General features: G+C 41.6%; 1 protein-coding gene across 2 annotated transcripts in view; it reads left to right on the forward strand.

Moving 5' to 3' along the window:
- The window catches only part of LOC135208003 (peroxidasin-like), a 104,809-nt gene that overhangs the window by 38,967 nt on the left and 42,920 nt on the right, over positions 1–22,922 (forward strand). For both annotated transcript variants that reach the window (XM_064240098.1, XM_064240097.1), the window contains exon 4: positions 19,125–19,299. In XM_064240098.1, coding sequence (XP_064096168.1) covers positions 19,125–19,299 — 175 coding nt within the window. The remainder of the gene's footprint in view (positions 1–19,124; positions 19,300–22,922) is intronic.

Raw genomic sequence — 22,922 nt, forward strand, 5'->3', positions numbered from 1 at the left:
GAGGGAACTGCGTGTCCACAGTTATCAGCAATCCGGTTGTATGATGCCTGTCTAGGGCCAAAAATTGAAGTGCACTGATTTCCGGTTATCAGCGCTGATACACATGATACATACCTATCAGAGACGCCATTAATTGGTTGTCGGCACTGAAAATCACCAATTTTTGGTCATCAGCGATTTTCGCTTTTCATCAAGCTGTCAGAATGGAACCCCCTCCAATAACCGCCTGTACTACAAGCTGTAAAAGTTTTAATTGAGTTTGGTTGAGTCATCTTGGAGAGTGAAGCATTTACTATTTTTAAAAAAAGTAGATTTTGAGAAAACAGCAAAAGAGAAAAAAAATTATTGCTTATTTTTTAATAATAACTATGAAACCATAAAGGTTAAAAGCTGATTTTTGCCCTAAAACTTATTTTGTCACATAAAAAATATGACTTGAAGTTTACAATATACTTGATATGTTACCTAAATTTGGCATTTATGGGGAGCGCTGATGCCATAAGGCCCAATTATGAAGTACAGGCAGTCCCTGGTTATTGGCAGGGGTTCTGTTCCGATGACTTGATGATAACCAAAAATCACAGATAACAAAAAATTTGGCAATTTATTGTGCCTTATGGCACTGGTAACTGGATTTTGGCACCAGTAACCAGTTAATGGCACCTCAGTTAGGTATGTATCAGCTCCAATACTCTGTTATCGGTGCAGACAACCAGAAATCTGCGCATTTTGGTGCCGAAAATTGGTTGGCACTGGACAAGCTCCATAAAACTGGATCACCAATAACCGAGGCCGCTGATAACTGGGAACTGGCCGTAAATGACTGTTTCTAACCAATGATTGAAGGGAGTTGCTACTAATTTTTACCACATATTCTGCAAATGATACTGAATAAACACAAGTCGTTTCAGTCCTCTTGGAGATCTAAGCATTTAGTTAATTAAAAAAAAGTAAGTTTTCAGGAAACAGCAGGAGAACAATATTTTTGTAACAATTATTTTTTAATAAGTTTGTTTTACACACTGTTTACAGTACATACGCACGAAGAACAAAATTGTCCATGAACCAACCTGAACGTTTCTTTTAGCAATAATGTTTCAAGATAGTATGTTCATTTACACATAAAAAAGTCCAAAAAATTGTATCTCTCAAAATTGATCCTGTCTAGGGTTATTCATAGACTTTGTTTGTTACAAGGTGTCATTCATAGTTCCATACAAGCAATAAACAAAATTGTCCCTGAACCAATCTAAACATTTGTTTTTAGCAATAAATTTCAATATATATGTTTATTTACATATAAAAGTCCAAAACAGTGTAAAGCTTACTCAATCCTATCCAGAGTACAGTGAACTCTCCATATTCGTGGAATTATGCATTCATGGATTTCTCTGAAACATTTCCCTCCATTATTCAAGGGAAATTTGCCTATTCGAGGTATTTTTCTATGAGAAATATCCACAAATTCCTGTTTTTTTTACTCAATCGTGAAATGTAATTTTTGTGATAAAACTATTAAGAAAACCAGGAATAAAAATTTTTAGTGGGTTTTTCTTGAGTTTTAACTAACAAAATAGGCCGTTTTAAGCATTTTTATAGGGGTTCTAACTATTCATGGGAGGGTCCAGTATGCATCCCCTGCAAATACAGGGGGGGGGGGGTAGGGGGGGGGGGGGACCACTGTAATTCATACAGATGTTTTTTTTTTTACAAGTTGTCTTAAAATTTGTAGTTCACACTGCTATACAAGCAGTGAACAAAATTGTCAATAAACCTGTCAAAAATTTTTGTAGCATCATTCTTCTTCCCAGCTTGTTCCCATTTTTATATGGGGTCGCCGTTTCGGATGAACCGTTTCCATCTATTTCTATCCTGCGCTTCTGCCTCATCAATTCCCTTCTCATGTAAGTCTCCTCTCACACAGTCCTTCCAACTCTTTCTTGGTCTTCCTCTTCTTCTTCTTCCTTGCACCTCCACCCCCATAGTATGTCTCCCAGCATGGTCCTCATCTCTCCTTAACATGTGTCCATACCATCTCAGCCTCCCTTCCTGCACTTTCTTTGATACTTCCACCACCTTAGTCGACCCCCTTATGTAGTCATTTCTGATCCTATCCTCTCTTGTCACCCCAGACATCCACCTAAGCATTCTTATTTCTGCCACATCCATCATCTTCTGCTCAGTTTTTCTCATGCTTGCGGTTTCCGTACCATACAGCATTGCTGTTCTTACCACCGTCTTGTGAAATTTTCCTTTTAACCTAAGCGGCACTCTTTTGTCACAAAGAACTCCAGAGGCCGCTCTCCAGTTGTTCCAGCCTGCCTGTACCCGATGTTTTACTTCTTCTTCCATACTTCCTCCAGCGTTAACAAAAGATCCCAAATACTACTTAAACTTATCAACTCTCCTTATTTGCTCTCCACCAAGCTGAATACTTTCTCTATCATCCCCCTCAGTGGTGGTACACATATATTCTGTCTTAGATCTACTTATTCTCATTCCTCTGTCCTCCAGTACTTGTCTCCATCTTTCCAATTTCACTTCCAGATCTTCCCTGCTCTCTGCACACAGAACAATATCATCCGCATACAATATGTTCCATGGTACTGTCTCCCTTACTTCTTCTATTATAACATCCATCACTATGTTAAAGATAAATGGGCTCAGAGCCGACCCCTGGTGTAATCCTACTCTCACCTCAAAACCTTCTGTCTCCCCAACACTGCTCCTCACTCTGGTATATATGTTCCAGTACATCTCTTGTATCAATCGCACATACTTCTCTGGCACCATCTTCTCCCTCAGACTCCTCCATAACTCTTGTCTCGGGACTCGGTCATAAGTCTTTTCAAGGTCAATGAATACCATATGTAGGTCCCTTTGTCTTTCCCCAAATTTCTCCATTATTCGCCTCAGACAAAATATACCATCTGTTGTTCCCCTTTCCTTCATAAATCCCATCTGCTCTTTACCTATTTGTACTTCTTCTCTCAGTTTAGCATCTATCATCCTTTCCAGTATCTTCAAAGTGTGGGACATCAATTTAATGCCCCTATAATTACCACACTCTTGGACATCGCCTTTCCTTTAAAAATTGGGATCAATATACTCCCACGCCACTCATTTGGTATCTTTTCCTGTTCAAGGATCTTTATCATAAGATCATACAGTATATCCACTCCTTCATCTCCTAATGCTTTCCATGCTTCCACTGGAATCATGTCTGGTCTGGTTGCCTTCCCATTCTTCATCTTCTTCAGTGCATTTAGTACCTCTTGCCTGGAAAACCTCATTACCATGCCAATGTTCATTTGCCCATCCTCTCTTATTAGTCTATTATTTTCTTCATTTAACAACTGTTCGAAATATTCTTTCCATCTCTTCACAATGTCTTCCTCCTTTCTAAGTACTACACCATCTTGATCCTTTATTTGTTTGATATGTGTAATATCTTTGGTGCTCTTATTTCTAGCCTTTGATAGCTTGATCATCTATTTTAATCCTTCCTTTGTCCCCAGCTCATACACATCATCATCATTGCTTCAGTTTATGTTTATTTAGACAAAACAGTTGAAAACTGTTAATAACTAAAGTTCTATAATTCTTCGATATTCGGCAGTCAGCGCACCCCCTTAAATTTCAGATGTACATCATGGAAAAAGAAATCTAAACACTAGGGATAACTAAACATATGAGGCTTTTAAAGGCAAAATAAAGAGTATTGAATCAGTATATTAGACATGGAATATCGTTTACCAGTGTTGATACCAACTGAAGAAGAAATATAAATGCTACCAGAGGTGCTTCTCTCAGCCATGTAATTTCTAGCACGCCTACTGCCTCTTTGGAGGCAGTGCCAGATGTACCCGGCACTCCCACCTGTGGAGGCTGTACCAGCTATACCTGCTGTGTCAGCGTCTTTGGAGGCTGCACCAGCTATGGTTGACACTTCTGCCATGTTGAAGGCTGTATTATCACTGTCTGGTGCTTGTGTCTCCTTAGAGCCTGCACCATCTGTAATTGGTGCTTCTAACACTTTGGAGGATGCACCAATGTCTGACCCTCGCACTCATCCTCAGGCAGCACCAGCTTTGTCTGGTGTTCCTGAGATTAATAACCCTCTGAAAATGAAGGCAGCCATATGTAATCAGTCTCCTTCTGGGATAAATGAGCAAGGCAATAAGCTGAAAGTATACTTAAAAGAGGCTCCATTAACAGTCTCAAAATCAAAATAGAATTTATTCATTTTCTCCAGTGGAACTGTCGGGGATTAAAAGTTAAATGGGAATAGCTGAGGCTGCTCATGTCAGAAGTGACTACTGTATGTAAAGCTCTACAGTAGACCATAATTGGTAGTAATACGTGTCCCAGCCCATGAGATTATACAGCTTAGCATTCCACCTATAATGAACCCTTGTATTCTTGTTCTCCGGATTCACGAACTCGTATTCGCGGATTTCTCTCTGGAACATTTCCCCCCATTATTCACTGGAAATTCACCTATTTGCTGTATTTCTCTATGAGAAATATCCACAAATTCCTGTTTTTATTTTTTTTTCAATTTCATCATAAAATGCACTTTTTGTAATAAAACTATTAAAAAACCAGGTGTCAATATTTTGAGTCGCTTTTTCTTGATAATTTTTATAGGGGTTCTAACTTCGTGGGGTGGGGGGTTGGTATTGCATCCCCCGCGAATACGGGGGGGACCATGGAACCATCTAGTGAAGTTTTCCCCATTGATGAATTTACATCCCTCATTCAATAGCTACCATATCCCTTTGTTATTCTGGGAGGTATGATTAGTAGAAACCCTCTTTGGGGTGTCATTTTCACCAGTCAAAGAGGAAATTGCTTGTTGTTCCAACATAAAAAGTGGAAATGTGTGAATCCTCAACTTGGGGGAGTGCGCATTTTCACATTCAAACAGGCAATCAGCAATTGATTTATCGATGTGCAGTGATAACTACCTTATTGATTTTCATTTGAGAGTGATAAATGATATAGATTTACCAGTAAGCATTTCCCAATACAGTAGGTAGTCCTTGGTTATTGGCAGGGGTTCTGTTCCCAGCGGCATGACGATAAGTGAAAATCGGTGATAGCAGCACTTATCCGGCTTCACATTGCCGATAAGCCACGATTGGCGTGCATCAGTGCTGAAAATTCAGTTTTCGTTGTTGCAAGACGAGCACCGTAAAACCAGATCACTGATAACCAGGGACTACATGTGATGGTGGAGGTAGCTTCCATCTTCAAGGCTACCTAAATGGAACATTGGTAAAGTTGATTGGGTAGCATTCCAGGAACATAGCTCAATAGATTACTCTGCTGATGATAACTTTCTGTGTAGATGATGTTCTTGACGTTTTTAATACAATCATTTTTTTGGCTAGTCTCATGAATACTTAGGACTTTGGGCATATGTATATATCTGCTGACCAGTTCCTTGGTGGACTTGTAAATGCCAGGAAAGTCATAGAACTATGAGATCATCTTTTACCAGGTATCACAGACACCATGTTGAATTTCAAAAAGTAAGAGCTCATTTCCACATGAAAAAAAAAGGCACAAAAGGAATCTTGGAAAATTTTTATATCACTAAATTCGAAAAACTATTGATTTCAGTTTGGAATAGTTAGAAAAATTGTAGGCAAATTTACTCTTTGTCAACCTCCAATTACTACTAAGATCAGTGGTTGTGAAAAGCGGATCCTTAAGTAGTGGCATATGAGTTTGCTAAAAATGTTGCTAATGTTGCAAAGAAAAGATAAACACACTATTAAGCTCAAAGAAGGCTAATGGAAAGGTCAAAATATGTCATAATATATCACGGTACTTAAAACAATTCAATATATCCTTTACTATGAGAGAATTTGAGTCGGCCTTAAGTAAATGTAGTGAATCAGCTCCAGGACTGGATGACAGTGATTAAGCATAGCCCTGAAAATAACGGATTTTTCATATTAAACCCCATTAACAGAATTTTCTGAGAACTTACCTTCCCTAAGCTATGGGAAATGTTAAAATTAATGCCATTTGTGAAACGGAAAGACCCATTCAAGACAGAAAATTATCTTCTCATGCATTGACATCATGAATGCATAAAATCATGGAAAAAATGATGAACACATGCACGTTTAATAGGGTACTTGGAGCATGGCAAATATCTATCGCCTGCACAATGTGGTTTTTGAAGTACGCACTCCACAACTGATGTATTAGTTCAAATGGAATCCTCAGTATGTGATGCTTTTGCTAAGAATCAGCAACAAGGGATTTTGACGGAGGAAAAATCTATTTCTGGGCAATGACCTGTGTCGCCCAGTGAAATTAATCCTTGATACTCATTTCTAAGGTATAAATATTGCTATATATACCAGAGAAAAAAGAGAAACGATGGTGCCAGAATATTCTGGCTCGCTCACCTTTTAATAAAGGTGTCGGTATAGTAAAAGAGCGAGTGGATACCACTACCAGAGGTCCCTTGTCATTTAGCTTCTTCCTCCACCAAAATCCCCCATCTACAGAGGAGCCGAACTGAGGCCCTGCTACCCGCTACTACTACAGTGAGCGCCTCTGACGTCATTCCTGAAGATAGCACCCAAGCTTGGGCCAGACAGGGTGAGGAATGTGAAAAAGAGGGTGGGATTTCACTGGGCGACACAGGTCATTACCCAGAAATAGATTTTTCCTCCATCAAAATCCCTTTTCTGTGCTCAGCCTGTGTCGCTCCGTGAAATAGTGCCAGAGAATTGGCCCCACCAAGCTTGGAAAGTTATGCACAAATACTGTAAAAATAGGTAAATTAAAACACAAGTAAGGTTAGTTGCTATAATATACAACTTAAGATTACAACAAAGTGATAAAAATATACAGAAATAATGCGTTTTAATAGACCTTAAAGTAACTTAATGATAAGGATACAAAACCATAGCAATAGATATGGTAAGGATATGCAAAACAAACAAGGGAACTAAGCCCAAACATAAAGCAACAACATTCATTATATGTACCTACATCTACATCCAAGGTAAAATATACAGAGACGACCGAGCTAAGCAAGGGTGCTAGTGAGGCAGGCAGAAGGGAAAGAGCTACAGAGATAAGGTTAAGTAAGTATATATCAAGCGGTGTCAGGGGAAACTGTGTTTCCAGCTGCCACTACAGAGAATTTAAGTACTTTTAAAGACTTCAAATAGTGGCATTTAAATACTGTCGGAGATTTCCAGCCTGTGTATTTCTTAAGATCGTCAAAGTTCATATGTTAAAAGTAATTGATGGAGGTGGCAACTGCCCTAACATCATGAGCCCGTGGAAAAGACTCCGGGTTGGCCTGTTTTATGAAATACAAAATTTGTTGCCTAATACCTTTTAAGGAAATTGTACCACCTTTTTCCCTAACAAATAATGGGCCTGAGGATATCAGGGTAGTCCTACTCAAGTAGGCTTTTAGGGAGTTGACTGGACATAGTGACTGGTCCTGTGGAAGTGGTATGATTTTCTTGTGGGTCTTCGTTTTTGGCTAAAAATTGACGATCTGGAGAAAGGAGACGTTCTCCTGAGGGAAGGAATTCAATGAGACCTGAATCCCTTGAAAGAGCCGACAGTTCTGAAATTCTAGCTCCTGAGGCCAAACTTACTAGGAATAACGTTTTCCTTAAAAGAGCTATATATTCACAAGTCATTATCGATTTGTGAGGCCAATTTAAGGACATCATTTAAAAACCATGAGACTGACCTAGGTCTCTCAGAGGGTCTGAGTCTAGCGCAAGCCTTTGGAATAGAAGAGAAATAAGAATCTATGAGATCTATACTAAAACCAAATTGGAAGATCTTTTTAAGAGCAGATTTGGTAGTAGTAATTGTGCTTGCTGCTAGACCTTTCTCGAATAATGTCCTGAAAAAAGTTATGGCCAAATTTGTGGTCATGGTTTGTGCGTTTGAACCTTTGAGGAACAAAGCCAGTTTCTTAACGGCTGAATCATACTGACGCAATGTGGATTCCCTTTTATCAGTGTCTAAGAATTTGATGTTTTTGTGATCGATGTTAGCATCCCTTTGTGCCGCAGACTTCATAAAATCCATAAAGTTAAGGCTTTCTGAATTCTTGAGGAAGCGGACACAGTCCGCGTTTGTACTAACTGAGTCAGTTTGGGATTGGGAATCTTTTGAGGCCGGAGACCCAATTCTAGGAGTAGGGGAAACCAATTGCTTTTGTGCCAAAGCAACGCGTCCTTTGAACGTTCTGAGCTTGTCCAGTACTTTCAGAAGAAGATTCACTGGAGGAAACAGATAAATCTTCTTCCACACGTTCCAATCCAGAGCCATAGCAGTCCGTGGCATAGGCCAGAGGGTCCAGGTTGGGAGCTACATAGCAAGGGAGTTGGTGATTTGACTCCGAGGTGAAGAGATCTACCTGGAGCCCCGGGACCTTCTGACAGATCCATTTGAATGACTCCTTGTCTAAGGTCCACTCAGACTCCAGCGGGGCGGAGCGTGATAGTGCATCTGCTACGTTCCTTACCCCGGCTAGGTGGGTGGCTGACAGGTGCCATTTGTTCTTGTCCGCCAAGTTAAAACTGGCTATCAGTACATGATTCAGGTGACTTGACTTGGATCCGCCCCTGTTTATACAGTGGACTACTACTGCACTGTCTAGAACTAGCTTGACATGTATTTTCTTGGGGGGCCGGAGCCTCTTCAGAGTGAGAAATACTGCCATGGTTTCCAGTACATTGATATGGAGCTGGCGAAATGGTAGGGACCAGGTTCCCTGGACCTTTTTGTACTGTGAGTACCGGCCCCACCCGCTTAGTGAAGCGTCCGTGTGGATCACTAGTGATGGTGGGGGAAACTGGAGAGGTACTGCTCTTGATAAGTTCTCGACCTCCGTCCGTGGGCGGATACGTTTCCGTAGAACCGCCGGGATGGAGGCTAGTTTGTCCTGAGACCTGCGGTTTGCTCTTGAACGCCAGACCCGGTTTATGTCCTTCAGCCTGGCTTTCAGAAGAATGTCCGTGACTGAAGCAAATTGGAGTGAACCTAAGATTCTCTCTTGGTTCCTCCGAGAAGTCTGGATGTGTTTGAGAAATTGCCTTGTGGACTGGGCTATTTCTTTTCTTTTCAACGGCGGGATTGATAGAGTATGGGATCTCAAGTCCCACTGTAGGCCTAACCATCGGAAGCATGATTCCGGTGTTAGCCTGGACTTAGTCCTGTTTATTTGGAACCCTAGGTGTTCCAGGAATTTGATTACTTTGACCGTCGCTCTTTGGCATTCCTCGGGGTTCCTTGCCCATATAAGCCAGTCGTCTAGATAGGCCACCAACATTATTCCTTGCGTCCTCAATTCTTGGACGACTGCTTCCGCCAACTTTGTGAAAATTCTGGGTGCAATGTTGAGCCCGAATGGCATCACTTTGAAGGAGTAAGCTATCCTTCCCAGTTTGAAGCCTAGAAATGCGCGGAAGTGTCTGGCTATTGGAACATGATAGTAGGCATCTGTAAGATCTATAGAGGTTGTGACAGCCCCACGGGGAAGTAAGGTCCGTACCTGCGAAACGGTCAGCATCCTGAACTTGTCGCAAAGAATGAATGAGTTTAGATGGGACAAGTCTAGGATAATTCTTTGCTTTTCTGACCCTTTCTTTAGCACGCTGAATAAGCACCCTTGAAACTTTAAATTCTTGACCCTTGATACTACACCTTTGAGAAGATGATCTTGGGTATACTCTATCAATTCCGCTGTTGGTTTTTGATAGAAGCTGTTGGATGGAGGAGGACTTTGAAGCCAACTCCATCCCAGACCTTTGGTCACAGTGCTCTGAGCCCAAGGGCTGAACCCCCACCTTTGACGGAAGAGGTACAGCCTCCCTCCTACCTTGGGACTCTCACTGCTGGTTTGCTGATGGGTGGCCTCCACGTGCTCTCGGAAACCCCTGCCCCTCCCCTGTTGGCGGCCCTTCCGGCCCTCCTTTCTTTGGCGGAAGGCACCTCTGGCCCGGCTACCTCTGGCGAACCTATTGAACGGCTGAAAGGACTGAGCCTCAAAAGCCGCGTTATAGGCCGGCGAGACACCGAAGGAGGTTGTTGGCTGGGGCTGTTGCGGAGGTTGCGTCAGAAGCACATACTGCTGTTGCGGTTGTGTCTTTGACGCTGCCTGTTGTGGTACTTGAGGTACCTGTACCGTCTGGACTAGAGCTTGCTGAGGTGCCTGGAAGGACTGGAACCTCCTAGGCTTCTTTTTCGACTTGGGGTTGGATCCGGTGGATTCGGGTTTTCGTTTTGCAACTAGACCCCACCGGACCCTCAAGCTCTGGTTAACCTTAGAGGCTTCATACAGAACCTCATTCACGACAGGAGTGGGGAAGAGGTCTGTGCCCCATATGGATGAGGCGATAAGCTTGTTGGGTTCGTGGCGGATTGTGGCCTCCGCCAGAACGTGCTTCCTGCAATTACGCCTTGCGATGACAAAGTCATAGAAGTCGCACTGCATTGTATGCAGAAGCGACTTGACCATAACCTTAAAGAACGGCTCTTGTTCGTAAACAAGGGCCGTCATCTTCGCCATCATCAAGGAGTTGAGGGACCTGCTGAGCCTAGTCCGGGCATCATACTCCGTCTGGATTAGCACATCCGAGAGCCTAGGTAGTCTCTCGCTAAACAATGTTGTGGCACAGTCAGGCTTGAGCTTTCCTACAGTGAAAGTAGGAGCTGCTCCTTCAAAATAGTTTTCTGAACCGGGAATTAGGAGAGAGGTCGGCTCTGTTTCCTGGAGCTGGGGCATGGGCTCGTCCTTTAGAGCTGCCTGGTAGGTGGCTTCCACCACTTTCAGAGTGAGTGGAAGTGGCGTACCTTCCACCGTTGTGAAAATGGTGAAGGGGCTCTTAAAGGCGGTGAGGTGAGTATTTTCGCACTCCCACTCCGCCAAACTTCGTAGCCACGCTTGCTGAGCCTGTTCCTGGGGGAGAATGACTGTCTCCTTAGGGACTTTATCTTCCCTCATCATGGCTGCGTCGGTTCGGCGAACGTAGCCCATGAATGGTGGTTGCAAGTTCTCGGGGTAGAACTCAAAGTCCTCGAGCCTCCGAGTTCCACAACCTTCAATAGAGAGCATCCCTTCTGAGAAGGGAGCGTTTGAAGCCACCCTCCAAGGGTTGTTGGGCTTAAATGGAGGGAGGTTAGAAGAGTCCGGCATAAGCGAAGGTAAGATCGCTTGACCGGACCGGGAATGCCCTGCAACCAAAGTATCCCGGATGCCTGTCATTGCACTCTCCTGGGCCGCGACCCTCTCCGTCAAGGATTGGATCGACTGATCCGAAGCCTCGACCGTATTGGAGAGTTGTGAGAACATCTCCTGGAACTTGGACTGCACCAAATTCCCAACGACGTTGCCCACCTGTTCCAAGATATTGGAAGAGAAGGCTTCGGGGTCGAAGGAGGAAGCATGAACTCTCCTTGCGAGGCCTGTGTTTAGGGGACTTGGCCGAAGAGACCGCCTTCGTCTTGTCAGCCCCGGGATGGTGAGCCAATGACTTAGGGACAAGAGAAGGGATCGACTTCTTTGGCAGGGACTTAGATTTAGATTTGAAGCCTGTAGAAGACTTCACTTTGGGAATTGTCAGAGAAGACTTCGGCCTAACAGACCTCTGCTTCTCCGAGAAACCCCGGAAAGAAGTAGAAGTAGAAGGAAGAGAAAGGGAAGGGCTCAAAGAAAGCCCCTGAGCCCCTACAGTACCTGCCTCACTCACACCCTTACCGTTGCCCATGACGTCGACAATCATGGGCTCCAGGTCCAAGTCAAGGGCCGCAACTTTGCCTGTGACCTCCTCGGCGATGGCACCGTTGTCCGGGGGTGCTACCATGGCTTGGATGTCGGCTATGAGGGGAGCAGCTACGTCCGGTTCCACCACTGACCCTTTCTTGGCACCGAGGAAGATCAGGTCCGCCATGTCCTGGGCCAGAATGTAGGGACGTCCCTTGGGAGAATTCCTCCCAAACCCTCCGACCCAGGCTTTCAGGGAGGCCAGTTCTGCCGCCCGGACCTCTTCAAAGCCCTGAAAAGGGGGGTTAGTGTTAGTACTTACAACTAGAGGTAGAATAAACTAGTACAGAAAGTAAAATTAACATAAATGAAACTCATTGTATCAAAACAAGGGCGGTCTGAAATGAGACATACTTCGGTGGAGGCTTCATTCACCAGGATGTAGCATGTAGAGCAGTTTTCGTGGTGCCACACGGTGAAGTCCTCCACCCTCACAGCACACCCAGCGTGAGACCAGCATACCTCGTGGCCGCAGGGGTCTTGAAGAACTGCGTTGCAGCCCTTCTCTTGACAACAGGTAACCTGTAAGTCAAACGATACATGAGTATCATTGAAAACCTCCGGAGAGGTTTAATAGTTAATTATAATATTGCTGCCGGAGTAGCTCCGGCATGCAGTATGCATATATACATATAGATATATATATACATACATATAAGTATATAATAAAATTATACATGAGGGTAAGTGTCACCCTGTCACAACTAACTCCGGGGCCTGTAATATAAAACCTGATGTCACGAGCGGAACGTGGGGAGCATGACTTCAAAACAACTCCGGCCGGAGCTGGAGTAAAAATTTTACAGATTAATGAACTCAAGGCGTCCCCGGTGCCGGAAAGTAACATTCAAGTGAACAGGGAGAGGAGTGATGAGACTGGGTGACAAATACCTGGAGGAGTAGGAACTCCGCCGTAAAAAAGTAATAATATGTGTGTGCTATGGAAAAGGATATAATGTATATATATCAAAATAGAATATACACTAAAATAGAACTCCTCGATAAGGCCGGAGCCTTAAGTCTGAAAAGTCCCATTCTGAAGGTCAGGGTCGGCGTCGGACGGGGCCTGAGACCGCCGGAGCGGGGAGAAGGGTTACAGACGTGAGGGAGGGTGGAGGGATATAGTCATATGAAGGGTGGAAAGGGGGGGTCCCGGCCTCCTGTGCCTAGTGGCTCACCTTGGCTTGGTGGAGGGAGGGGGAGGGACGAGTCCCTGAACCCTGTAGCAAGGTTGGCTGGGTACGGTATGCCTGAGCACCGAGTGTGTCCCTATCCCTCCCTAAGGACTCTCCCCCCCTTTTCCTACGTAGACTCGGATAGGCTAGCTGGGTAGCGAGCGAGTCATCACTCACCGAGGTGGGTGAGCGCGTAGGTAGAAGGGGGGAGAGGGGGAGGGTGGAGGGAGGTCGGAAACAGGGTGGCTCGTACGCGATCAACTGGAAACCTTCTCAACTGGGTGAACAGACACGCGGTGTGAAGGACCAGTCGACCGAGGGGAGGCCTATAGGCCTACCCAAAGCCGTGAAACATAGCAACACAAAATAAATTCAATATCAATAATAATAATAATAATAATAATGAGATAGCTAACTAGCCTAACACGGGGGGGAAAGATGAAATAATAAAAGGATGAGAGAAAGATATTGTCCTGGAATGGATAGGCTAATCCCAAATCTGACGATTTGGGTGTGTTAGCCTCTGCATTCAAGCGGCTAGTCAGTATGCTGTACCGAAAGAATCGGGGGCCAGGCGACTAGGAAGCAGAAGGACACGTATACAAAAGGACAAGGTCCTAACGTAAGATATGAGGGACATAACTCCTAACAACAGGGAATCGAGATCTGACTAGGCTAGGCTAAGATCCGAAACATGCGGTCGGAGCGATACAATCCCCGTGAAGGGCTGGGATGTATAAAAACAAAGCTAACTGCATTAAATATGAATGAGATGTATAGATAAAGGAAAATACTGCTAAACATCGGTTGCCCAGATGGTATAGGGGACCAAATGGAGCACGTGAGACCGCCATGCGGTCGACGAGTCGGGAGAAGGCGGCGCGGGAACAATGATGCTCCCGCTACCTCACTTCTAAGACTCAAAAACGATGGAGATCCCAAATGAGATCTAAAACCTTGAAAGCAGTACTTAACTTGGATGCAGAAGCTTGAGCCATCTTGAATTAGGAAAATTCCAAACGAATACGAAAAGGCACAGCACAGATAATAAATGCGTGTTACGCCGACAATGCTATCGAAAGGAATGACGTCAGAGGCGCTCACTGTAGTAGTAGCGGGTAGTGGGGCCTTAGTTCGGCTCCTCTGTAGATGGGGGAAGAAGCTAAATGACAAGGGACCTCTGGTAGTGGTATCCACTCGCTCTTTTACTGTACCGACACCTTTATTAAAAGGTGAGCGAGCCAGAATATTCTGGCACCATCGTTTCTCTTTTTTCTCTGGTATATATAGCAATATTTATACCTTAGAAATGAGTATCAAGGATTCATTTCACGGAGCGACACAGGCTGAGCCCAGAAATATCACAGTTGTCTGTAATCTCAAGAATGCTTATGATTCAACATGGAGGTGTGGTATTCTGAGGGCTCTTAATGAATGTAACCTTAAAAGTAATTGGCTCTTCATCAAGGCATTTTTAAAAATTAGGTTTTTTCAGGTTCAGATAGCAGCAACAATGTCAAATGTACTCACCAAGAAGGAGGAGTGCCACAAGGGAGTGTTCTCAGCATAACCTTGTTTGCCTTAGAAGTCAATGAGTATCCAAAATAATTCCTTCAAATTTAGCTTAAATACTCTTTTTGTAGATGACCTTTCAATAATTGATAATATAGTCAAGTGGGCTGAAATGAGTGGATTTAGGTTTTTCAACTAGTAAAACAGTAACCATGAACTTTTGCCATATAAGAGGATTCCATCCTGATCCAGGATTGTTGTCATACATGGGCAGAGAGTTCCATGTGTTGGTGAAACAAGGTTTCATGGGTCGAATTGCTAGGGCTTTTGATATGGACACAATTGAAGCAGTATGATGGGGAAAGATTGGAGGTTATTCAGTAAAACTCAACTTTCCTTAACCTAATTTATTTCCTTAATACTACAGAATGTAAACTTCATTTTCCCTTATTTTATATAATTCTTCAAAACTTATCCTCCTTTTCCTAACTAGCATAACTTAATACTACCACTACCCTCTGAATAACCTAAACCTAATTCCTAACCCTCAATTTGTAGTGTTTCCTCCCTAACCATCAGGAGAACCTTAAACTAATTAAAGATCCCTAATCTAATTTTTCAATCTAAATATACAATCCTCCCATCTTAATGCTATCAAATGAACCCCAGATACTAAAGTTTTCCCCTTCTGATGTTCTATGAGACTTTTTCAGATTGGAAATCAGCTTGCTCAATATAGTTCTTACTGGAGAGACCAACATTTAGTAGTTTGTTTCTGTCCAACTGCTGTCGAACTTTTTTTGCAGCAAGTGTGTTGAGATCGGCATCTTTTAAGGTTTAGCATCATATATGGAGGAACGGGGATTGTGGTTGCACTTATCTAGTGTTTTTTACTCTCCAATCTAGCAGCTTTGAGTTTTCTCCGTATGTTCATTGTCACTTCCTATATTTTTAACTACTTTTCTGTCTTAGGTGATTTTTTTTCCTTCTATCAGGTCAGGTAGAAGAGGAACACACTGACACAAACTCCAAGAAAAAAATAGAAAAAATAAACAATAAAGATAAGTTTTCACCTCCAGAAAAAAGTATAGATATTAAAATAATCAAGCAAACAAACACTAAAAATAAAAAGAAACTATTAATCACATTCAGACTACTACAGAGTTTTTATAGCAAGCGGACTTGGATTTCACATCTGAAATATATTGACAAAATGCTTGAATGCCATGAATCTGAAAGTTCTGTCTCACTTTCTGAGGTGTTGAGACTATACAAAGTATTATTCTTTTCAAAATTAGCTTATGGTTGTGACGTTTATAGCTTAGGAAAGCATAATTTGTAGCCCCAAAATGCTCAATTCAATTCATCATGGAGGAGTGAGATTGTCTACAGGAGCATTTAAATCATCATCTACTGAGAGCATGCTTATAGATGCTGCTTAGATGCCTCAGGATCTTCATTACCAATATTTGCTGGTTTTTAGCTGTTACTGATTTCAGAGGCCCCCCAAGTCTTTAACCAGCATCTGTGCCAGAAATGCATTTGCAATTTTATGAAAATCACCCCCAGCAACCTCAGACATTCGCTTTTGGAGTAAAATGTGTAACCAAGCTATTAAACATGTCAAGGATGGTGATGTATTACCTTTCAGGTGTTTCATTGAAAAAACAGAAATGTCCAATGAAAAGAAGAGGTAAAGAAGTAAATTTTTGCAAGGTGCCTTCTCATGTTGAGGCTCTTGGAAATGAGTAAGCTTTTCAACTTCCAAAGTCACCTGTCACTTCCCCAACCCAGAAGATGCCAACTACCATATCAAGATGTATATATTCTTTTAGGTCAGAAAATTACAAACCTTTGGCAGTCCCTTTGGTAAGAAATTGAAACAAATCAAAAGATGTGCAGTATTACTTCATCAGTATCCCCTTGGCCATATCCCTGTGTGCCAATGAGACAAGAACCAATGTTGTGCAGGCTAAGGATTGGACATACATACATGGTTCACCCAAGGGTTCTTGATGTCAGGTGAAAATCCTTCATTTTGCAATGACTGTATATTGTGCCATTGAATGTGAGACATTTGCTGGTCAAATGCCCCAGTCTTGGGAATCTAAGACATAGGGTCATATCTTGGGGACCTGACAATACATTTTGTCCTCACTACAATTCTTGGTGAGGATTGAAATATATAACAATTAAGTATCTTTTTTGTTAGGGAGGCAGGCCTCCTCAACAAATTTTAATTGTGTGTATAGGCAGTACGTGTGTTTGTATAGATAGTACATGTGTATAGATATGATTATGTACAGGTAGTGTTCAAGTTGCGATCATTCGTCTTAGGATAATCCAGTTTTACAATGTGATTAGCAATTAATACTGAAACGACAATATTTTTATATTTTTAAATTTTGCTTGTAACAGGTGCAGGCAACGGCGTACAATCAGGAAGCGAGAGAGAGACCAAATTACAGTAGCCTAACTTTATCCCATTTTCTAGTTAAATAATTTCCAAAACAGCAAAAGAGGATGACGAAAGTATTGTTTTAACATTCTATTCGTTGCGTAAATGTGTAAAACCTTGAACAACCAAACGAGAAATAACCGAATTGTATAACAACATCCATTTGGCTTGTATTTCAACTATCGTACGACAGTAAACAATTACCATAGTTACATTATAAATATTATGTAGAATAGGACAAATATATTTTTATGTAATAACTTTATTCACTATAAATCAAAGATCAACAAGGAAATACACTGTGAAATTAAAACAAAGTTGTAGCTGAAGCTGAGAAAACTGTTCAAGCTGTTAATGATTATATTATCGTGCACCGACAATAAGAATAAAACTCCCGTAAACTAAAGCCATCAAACACGAACGTAGATAAAAATCATAAAATTGAGAGAGTTGTTTAAATCAAAATTTCTGGGCTTAAAAGAACACATTTTACTGTTTTCTTCATGCTGATTAAAGAGAAATAATGTATAGTTCGTATTGCGATTCAATAAAGTGATAATAGTGAACGGAATCACGTAATGTTTTTACACAATAAACATGCCCACTTGTCTCATGTAAGTAAAGTTTTTAGATATTCTTTTGTACTAGCTAGAAGCAAGAAAATTTGGTCAAAATTGAGTTTAATACAGCAAAATAAAACTCACACTCATCATTAGCTGATTTCCAAACCAAAACATTGACTGCTTTGTTAGTATTGTATAATACAATACCGTATTATATGATACAATACAGTGGTTCCCCGTATTCACGGGGGATGCATACCAGACCCCCCCGCAAATGTTTAGAATCTGCAAATAGTTGGAACCCCTATTTTGGTAGGTAAAAACTCTAAGAAAACCCACTAGAAATTTGTATACCTGGTTTTTAAGTTTTATCACAAAATTGCATTTTATGATGAAATTTATTTAAAAAACCAGGAAGTTCTGGATATTTCTCATCCAAAAGTACTGCGAATAGGCAAATTTCCCGCATATAATGGGTAGATATGGTCCAGAGAGAAATCTGTAAATCCGTAAGTCTGCAAATCCGGAGAACGTGAACACGGCGGTGCCCACTGTAGTATGTATGAGAATACATACAATATTATTGGATACAGTGAAGTAACATATAACTTTTTAAAAGATTCAAGGAAAAGATGCATATTTGTTCCCATTTTTGTTTTATTTAAGAATTATACGGGGGGGTAGGCATCAGCATCCTGACATCACTCAATTATGCCGATGACGGTCCGAATCTGATTCTTGCTTCGTCCCCAATTTGTTTTATTCTACTGATATATCATTGTGAGAATGCATTGAACTTCCAGAATTGGCTTGTACAGTGGGCCCTTTATTCGCATTCTCCGGATTCATGGATTTCTCTCTGGACCATATCTACCCATTATTTGCAAGAAATTCGCCTATTCGCAGGGTTATCCAACAAAAATAATCACTACAGTGGACCCCCCCCTTTTTGCCTATTTGCAGTATTTTCCAATGAGAAATATCCACAGATTTTTTCATTTTCTTAATCAGTTTCATCATAAAATGCACTTTTTGTGGTAAAACTATTAAAAAAACCAGGTATAAAAATTTAAAGTGATTTTTTTTTTTTTAACTATCAAAATAGGTGTTGAGCATTTTTATAGGGTTTCCAACTATTCGCAGTGGGGTCTGGTAAGCATCCCCCGCGAATACGGGGGGGGGGGGGGGGGGGGGGGGGGGTTTGTGGGGGGGGGGGGGGGGCACTGTACCTGTATATATATTTTTAGATATTTTATTTTATATTTAATTTATGGCATCAATAACCTAGATGATGTGACACCAGTTTTAGTAACCAGTAATCAATCAGTCAATCAACCTTGTTATAAAGTCAGCTACCAGACTAGCTCAGTATTCTGTTGAGAGACTAGAGGCTTGTATATGTTGGCAAAATGCAGTTTAATGCAAAATTTGCTGGTTTAACATGTATATTGTATACTTTATGGAACAAATCAATGACTACATGACAACTATACCAGAATGAAGTATTTTAATTTTGATAAAATGTAATAAGAACAAACTGGAATTGTTAAATGCATAGCTGCAATAAAACATTTTTGTTTATCTTTTAGTGAAAGTGGAATATGGATATCCCGAAGAAGACCAGGAAGTTGCAGTACAGTTAGGGCAGCCATATAAGATGGAAGTTAGACTTTTTGGATCACCATATCCAGAATTGCAGTGGTACTTCAATGGTGTACCTCTTCCAGGAAAAACTGAAAGTAAATTACTTCTTTGTCAGTTTTGGTAAGTGTTTTTATGCTTATTCATGGCAGTATATTTACTTCTCATTGAGACATAGTTACATGCATTGGAAGGCTCTAATAGGAAACTACTGTTGTAAAAGATAAAGGAACCCATAGAGTGTAATTTTTTTTTGGTGATATGGACCTTCTAACCCCTTCAGAACCAGTTGTAGGTTAATAAGTTCACTAATGTATCTTAAGTATGTAAAAATTTTATAAGATGTATATGGTAAAATATAGAACTTACCCAGTACATAGTTACTTTGCTAAAAGTTTGTACTTTACAGCAGCTTGAATTTTCAAAATTCGTGGTAGTGATTCTTTTGTTTGAGTAGGTGACAAGAGCTACCCACTTTCAGGGTAAGAAAGAGGAATAACTACGCTAATAGCTCAATTTGTTTCTAATGCTTGTAACGTTTACACACACTGTTGACAGAGCAGCTTGGTTTTTAATTTTATACTATCTTCCCATTTGGGGATATATTCTGTTATGGTAGCCTTTTGGCATTGTTTTGACTTAAATTTTTACATTTGAGACTTGTGATTTGACCGATTTTTATGATCGTAACTTGTTTGCTTGTTAGGTATGTCTGACATTACCTCTTCTAGTTTCCGATACTGTAGCAAAGGCTGCAAAGCCCGAATGACCAAGTTAACATGTGACACTCACACCCTTTGCACTAAACTGTAGATGGAAGGTATGGTAATATTAATTAACCAAGATGAAATGCAACGGAATGAACGTGAACAGAAATGAAAGACATTAGCTTCTCATTTAGCTAAATTAGAGAGAGACCAAAAGAGAAAGGCAGCTGATAAGCCTGAGCTTCTTATTTAACCAAATTAGAGAGAGACCAAAAGAGAAAGGCTGCTGATAAAGCCTGTGGGAAAATGATAGTTAGCTTCTTAGTACGTATTTAACTAAATTAGAGAGAGAGACCAAAAGAGAAAGGCGGCTGATAAAGCCTGTGGGAAAATGGTTGTTAGCCAGACTAAGAAACCTCTGTCCATTAATGTTGATATTCCTGTTGCTTCTCTAATTAATCCTGTTTTTCCTGTATCAATCCATTCTCCCAGACCACCTACTTCTCCTTGCTCCCACACTTTTAAATCCAATCGCTTCGCCAGCTTAGAAAATAAATTTTATCAAAAATTTAATGTAGTAGTTAGTTCAGTGTTGTTTTCAAAATTTAAAAAAGTGAAGTGGCAGTGGAGGAGGTGGCTTTTCTTCTCCTGAACATCAGTCAGGGAAGGGAGCATAGATATTCATCATCATCTTGTAAGCGTTCTTCTTCGAGTACAAAGTGCCTTGCTGCTTCTCTGAATGCCTAGTATTAATAAACATTACCTTAATATAATTTATATAGCCCTAAATCCCCAAAAACCGCACCAAAATTTACCACATTGGCAACCCTGTTACCTCCTATTCTGTCCGTTAGTTGGCAATGCTGCTGTTGACAGTTACAAAACCTTCCCTGAAAATCAGTTGTTAACGAGCGCCCGTGTTGTTTACATCACGGCCGCTCTTTATAAATTTCCTAAACCTTTTTGTGCCTTTAAAGCTCTCATTAATTGTTAATGCGACTTTATGTTTGGTACCACTCATGTATTACATCCATGAAATAGTGAATTAACTTTTATTTCCATTGTGGTATTTATATTATATTACGAATTTTTGCGCGACCCGGAATTACGTGACCTGTCCAACAGTCCAGTGGATTGTCAAGATAATTCGATGCTTCTTTCTGCCGCAACATCAGGAATTGCCCCGGCTTGTGGGACAAGGATGAGTAGCAGGGAGTATTAACCCCATAACATTTGTAGCTTTGTCGTGGATAGGTTTGTGATTTGACTTATTGTTGTGACTTATGTATGCCTTGGTCTGATGAAGACTTGACGACTTAGCCTGTATGAAACATTAAAGAATCTTGCAGCGTAACAGATTTATTAAGGAGAAAAAGAAATCGGTAGCTAGACCTCTATCTAATGATTTCCTTGATTTGTGCGCTCATGGTTCTGGCTCTTCGGTTTCGGTATCGTGTGATTCCGATTCCGAATTAATTGATGCTTTGCCACCTGTACAACCGGTAAATAGTGAAGTCGTTTCTGATGTTGATTCAAAGTTTTGGCGATGGAAACTAGTTGGAACAAAAGTTTGAAAAATTACAGCTTAGTTTAGCTAGATAGACACATTTCAGCTAAGGTTTTTAACAAGCTGTCAGAATTTTGAAGAAGCTTTTACTAGAATGTCTAACACTTTTTAGATTCATTTTCAGCTCGTCGTCAGGTACCTGTCAACAGCACCATGGGTAACGGTGCGACAGATACCCCGGCTTGTGACCCCGTCGTAGCGAAGCCTAGGGGGGATCCGGTCCGGGCAGGTGCCTGACGATTCTTTACCCAATGTGTCCCTGTTAGTCCCGTAACAGTGCCAAAAGGGCGCTATTTAGGAGAAGGGAGGAGGGTTATTAGTGTTAGACCTAAGATAGCTAGTCGTCAGGATCTTACTTCAGGGGAAGTTTCTCAGTTAGGATCTGACAATGATGATGATGATGACTTGGATTCATGTGATATTGATGTTTCCTTGAAAGGCAGTAATGATGTTGAGTTCAAGAAACTTTTTGATTTAATTTTGAGTTTTCTTCCTCAGGCGAGGCCTAAGCAGAAGCAGCCTCTGCCTCGTTTTATTACAGAAGGGATTTTTACGTTTTTTCCCTTGCTCAGAGGTTCGCGAGAGTGAGGGCGGACGTCGCCGCCTAACTTTCGAAGGTGATCAGGGAAGGGAAGAGGAAGTCTCTTCTTCTCTTCTACGACACCAGAGAGGAGTTTTATCATGTGGCGGATGATACTTCATTCTCTCGACCCCCCAACCAAATCCTGATTTTGTCCGAATCTCGGGTCAACCCTTGCTTTCCAAGGCTTCGGTCTCAGTCTCAATCGAAGACGTTATTGCCATGGAGTCTGTTATGAGCCCCTTAAAAGAAGCTCAATCCTTCAATATGTGGGTCCTCGGAGGTCTTTTAATGTATATCAAGGACTCCAGGTTTGTTCCTCCCGATGCTCCTCTTTTTGAGAAATTCTGCTCGTCTGTTTCAATCGCTTCTGTTACATCAGAACGAGCTTGCCGCGCTTCAATGCAGGCCTTTCGTGTTTCTCTAAGGCGTAGCCTGTTTTGTTTTCGTCATTTAAAAAATCCATAAAACAAGTTGAAAAATTAAAAAAAATAAGAAGGGAATAAAATTAATAAATTTTAAAACCAGCCCTCCTCATGTATTTGAGATTCAGAGAAGCCGTTTGTTGTCCTCTTCTCCTTTTGGCGATTCCCTATTTGATATATCTGAGTTTTCGAAGGAACATCAAGGTGATGCCTCTTCCCAAGCTCACTGGGCCTTATCAAGGACTTTTTCCTCTGGTCTTCCTCCTGTTCCTTCAAGGAGTAAGCGTAAGTTTAGTGCCAGATCCGTACCTTTTGCTCCAGCCCAACAACCTCCTCCTTCTGGCTCGTTTTTCCAGAGTTCATCTCGGGTTTCTGGCGCCTCAGCTTCCTCCTCTGGTGCTCACTCTTTGAAACGCTGGAGAGGTTCTTGGCGGGGCTCTAAGGGCAGGGGAAGAGCTCAGCCTCCA

The sequence above is a fragment of the Macrobrachium nipponense genome, chromosome 34 (assembly GCF_015104395.2).
Source record: "Macrobrachium nipponense isolate FS-2020 chromosome 34, ASM1510439v2, whole genome shotgun sequence".
NCBI classification, from domain to species: domain Eukaryota; kingdom Metazoa; phylum Arthropoda; class Malacostraca; order Decapoda; family Palaemonidae; genus Macrobrachium; species Macrobrachium nipponense.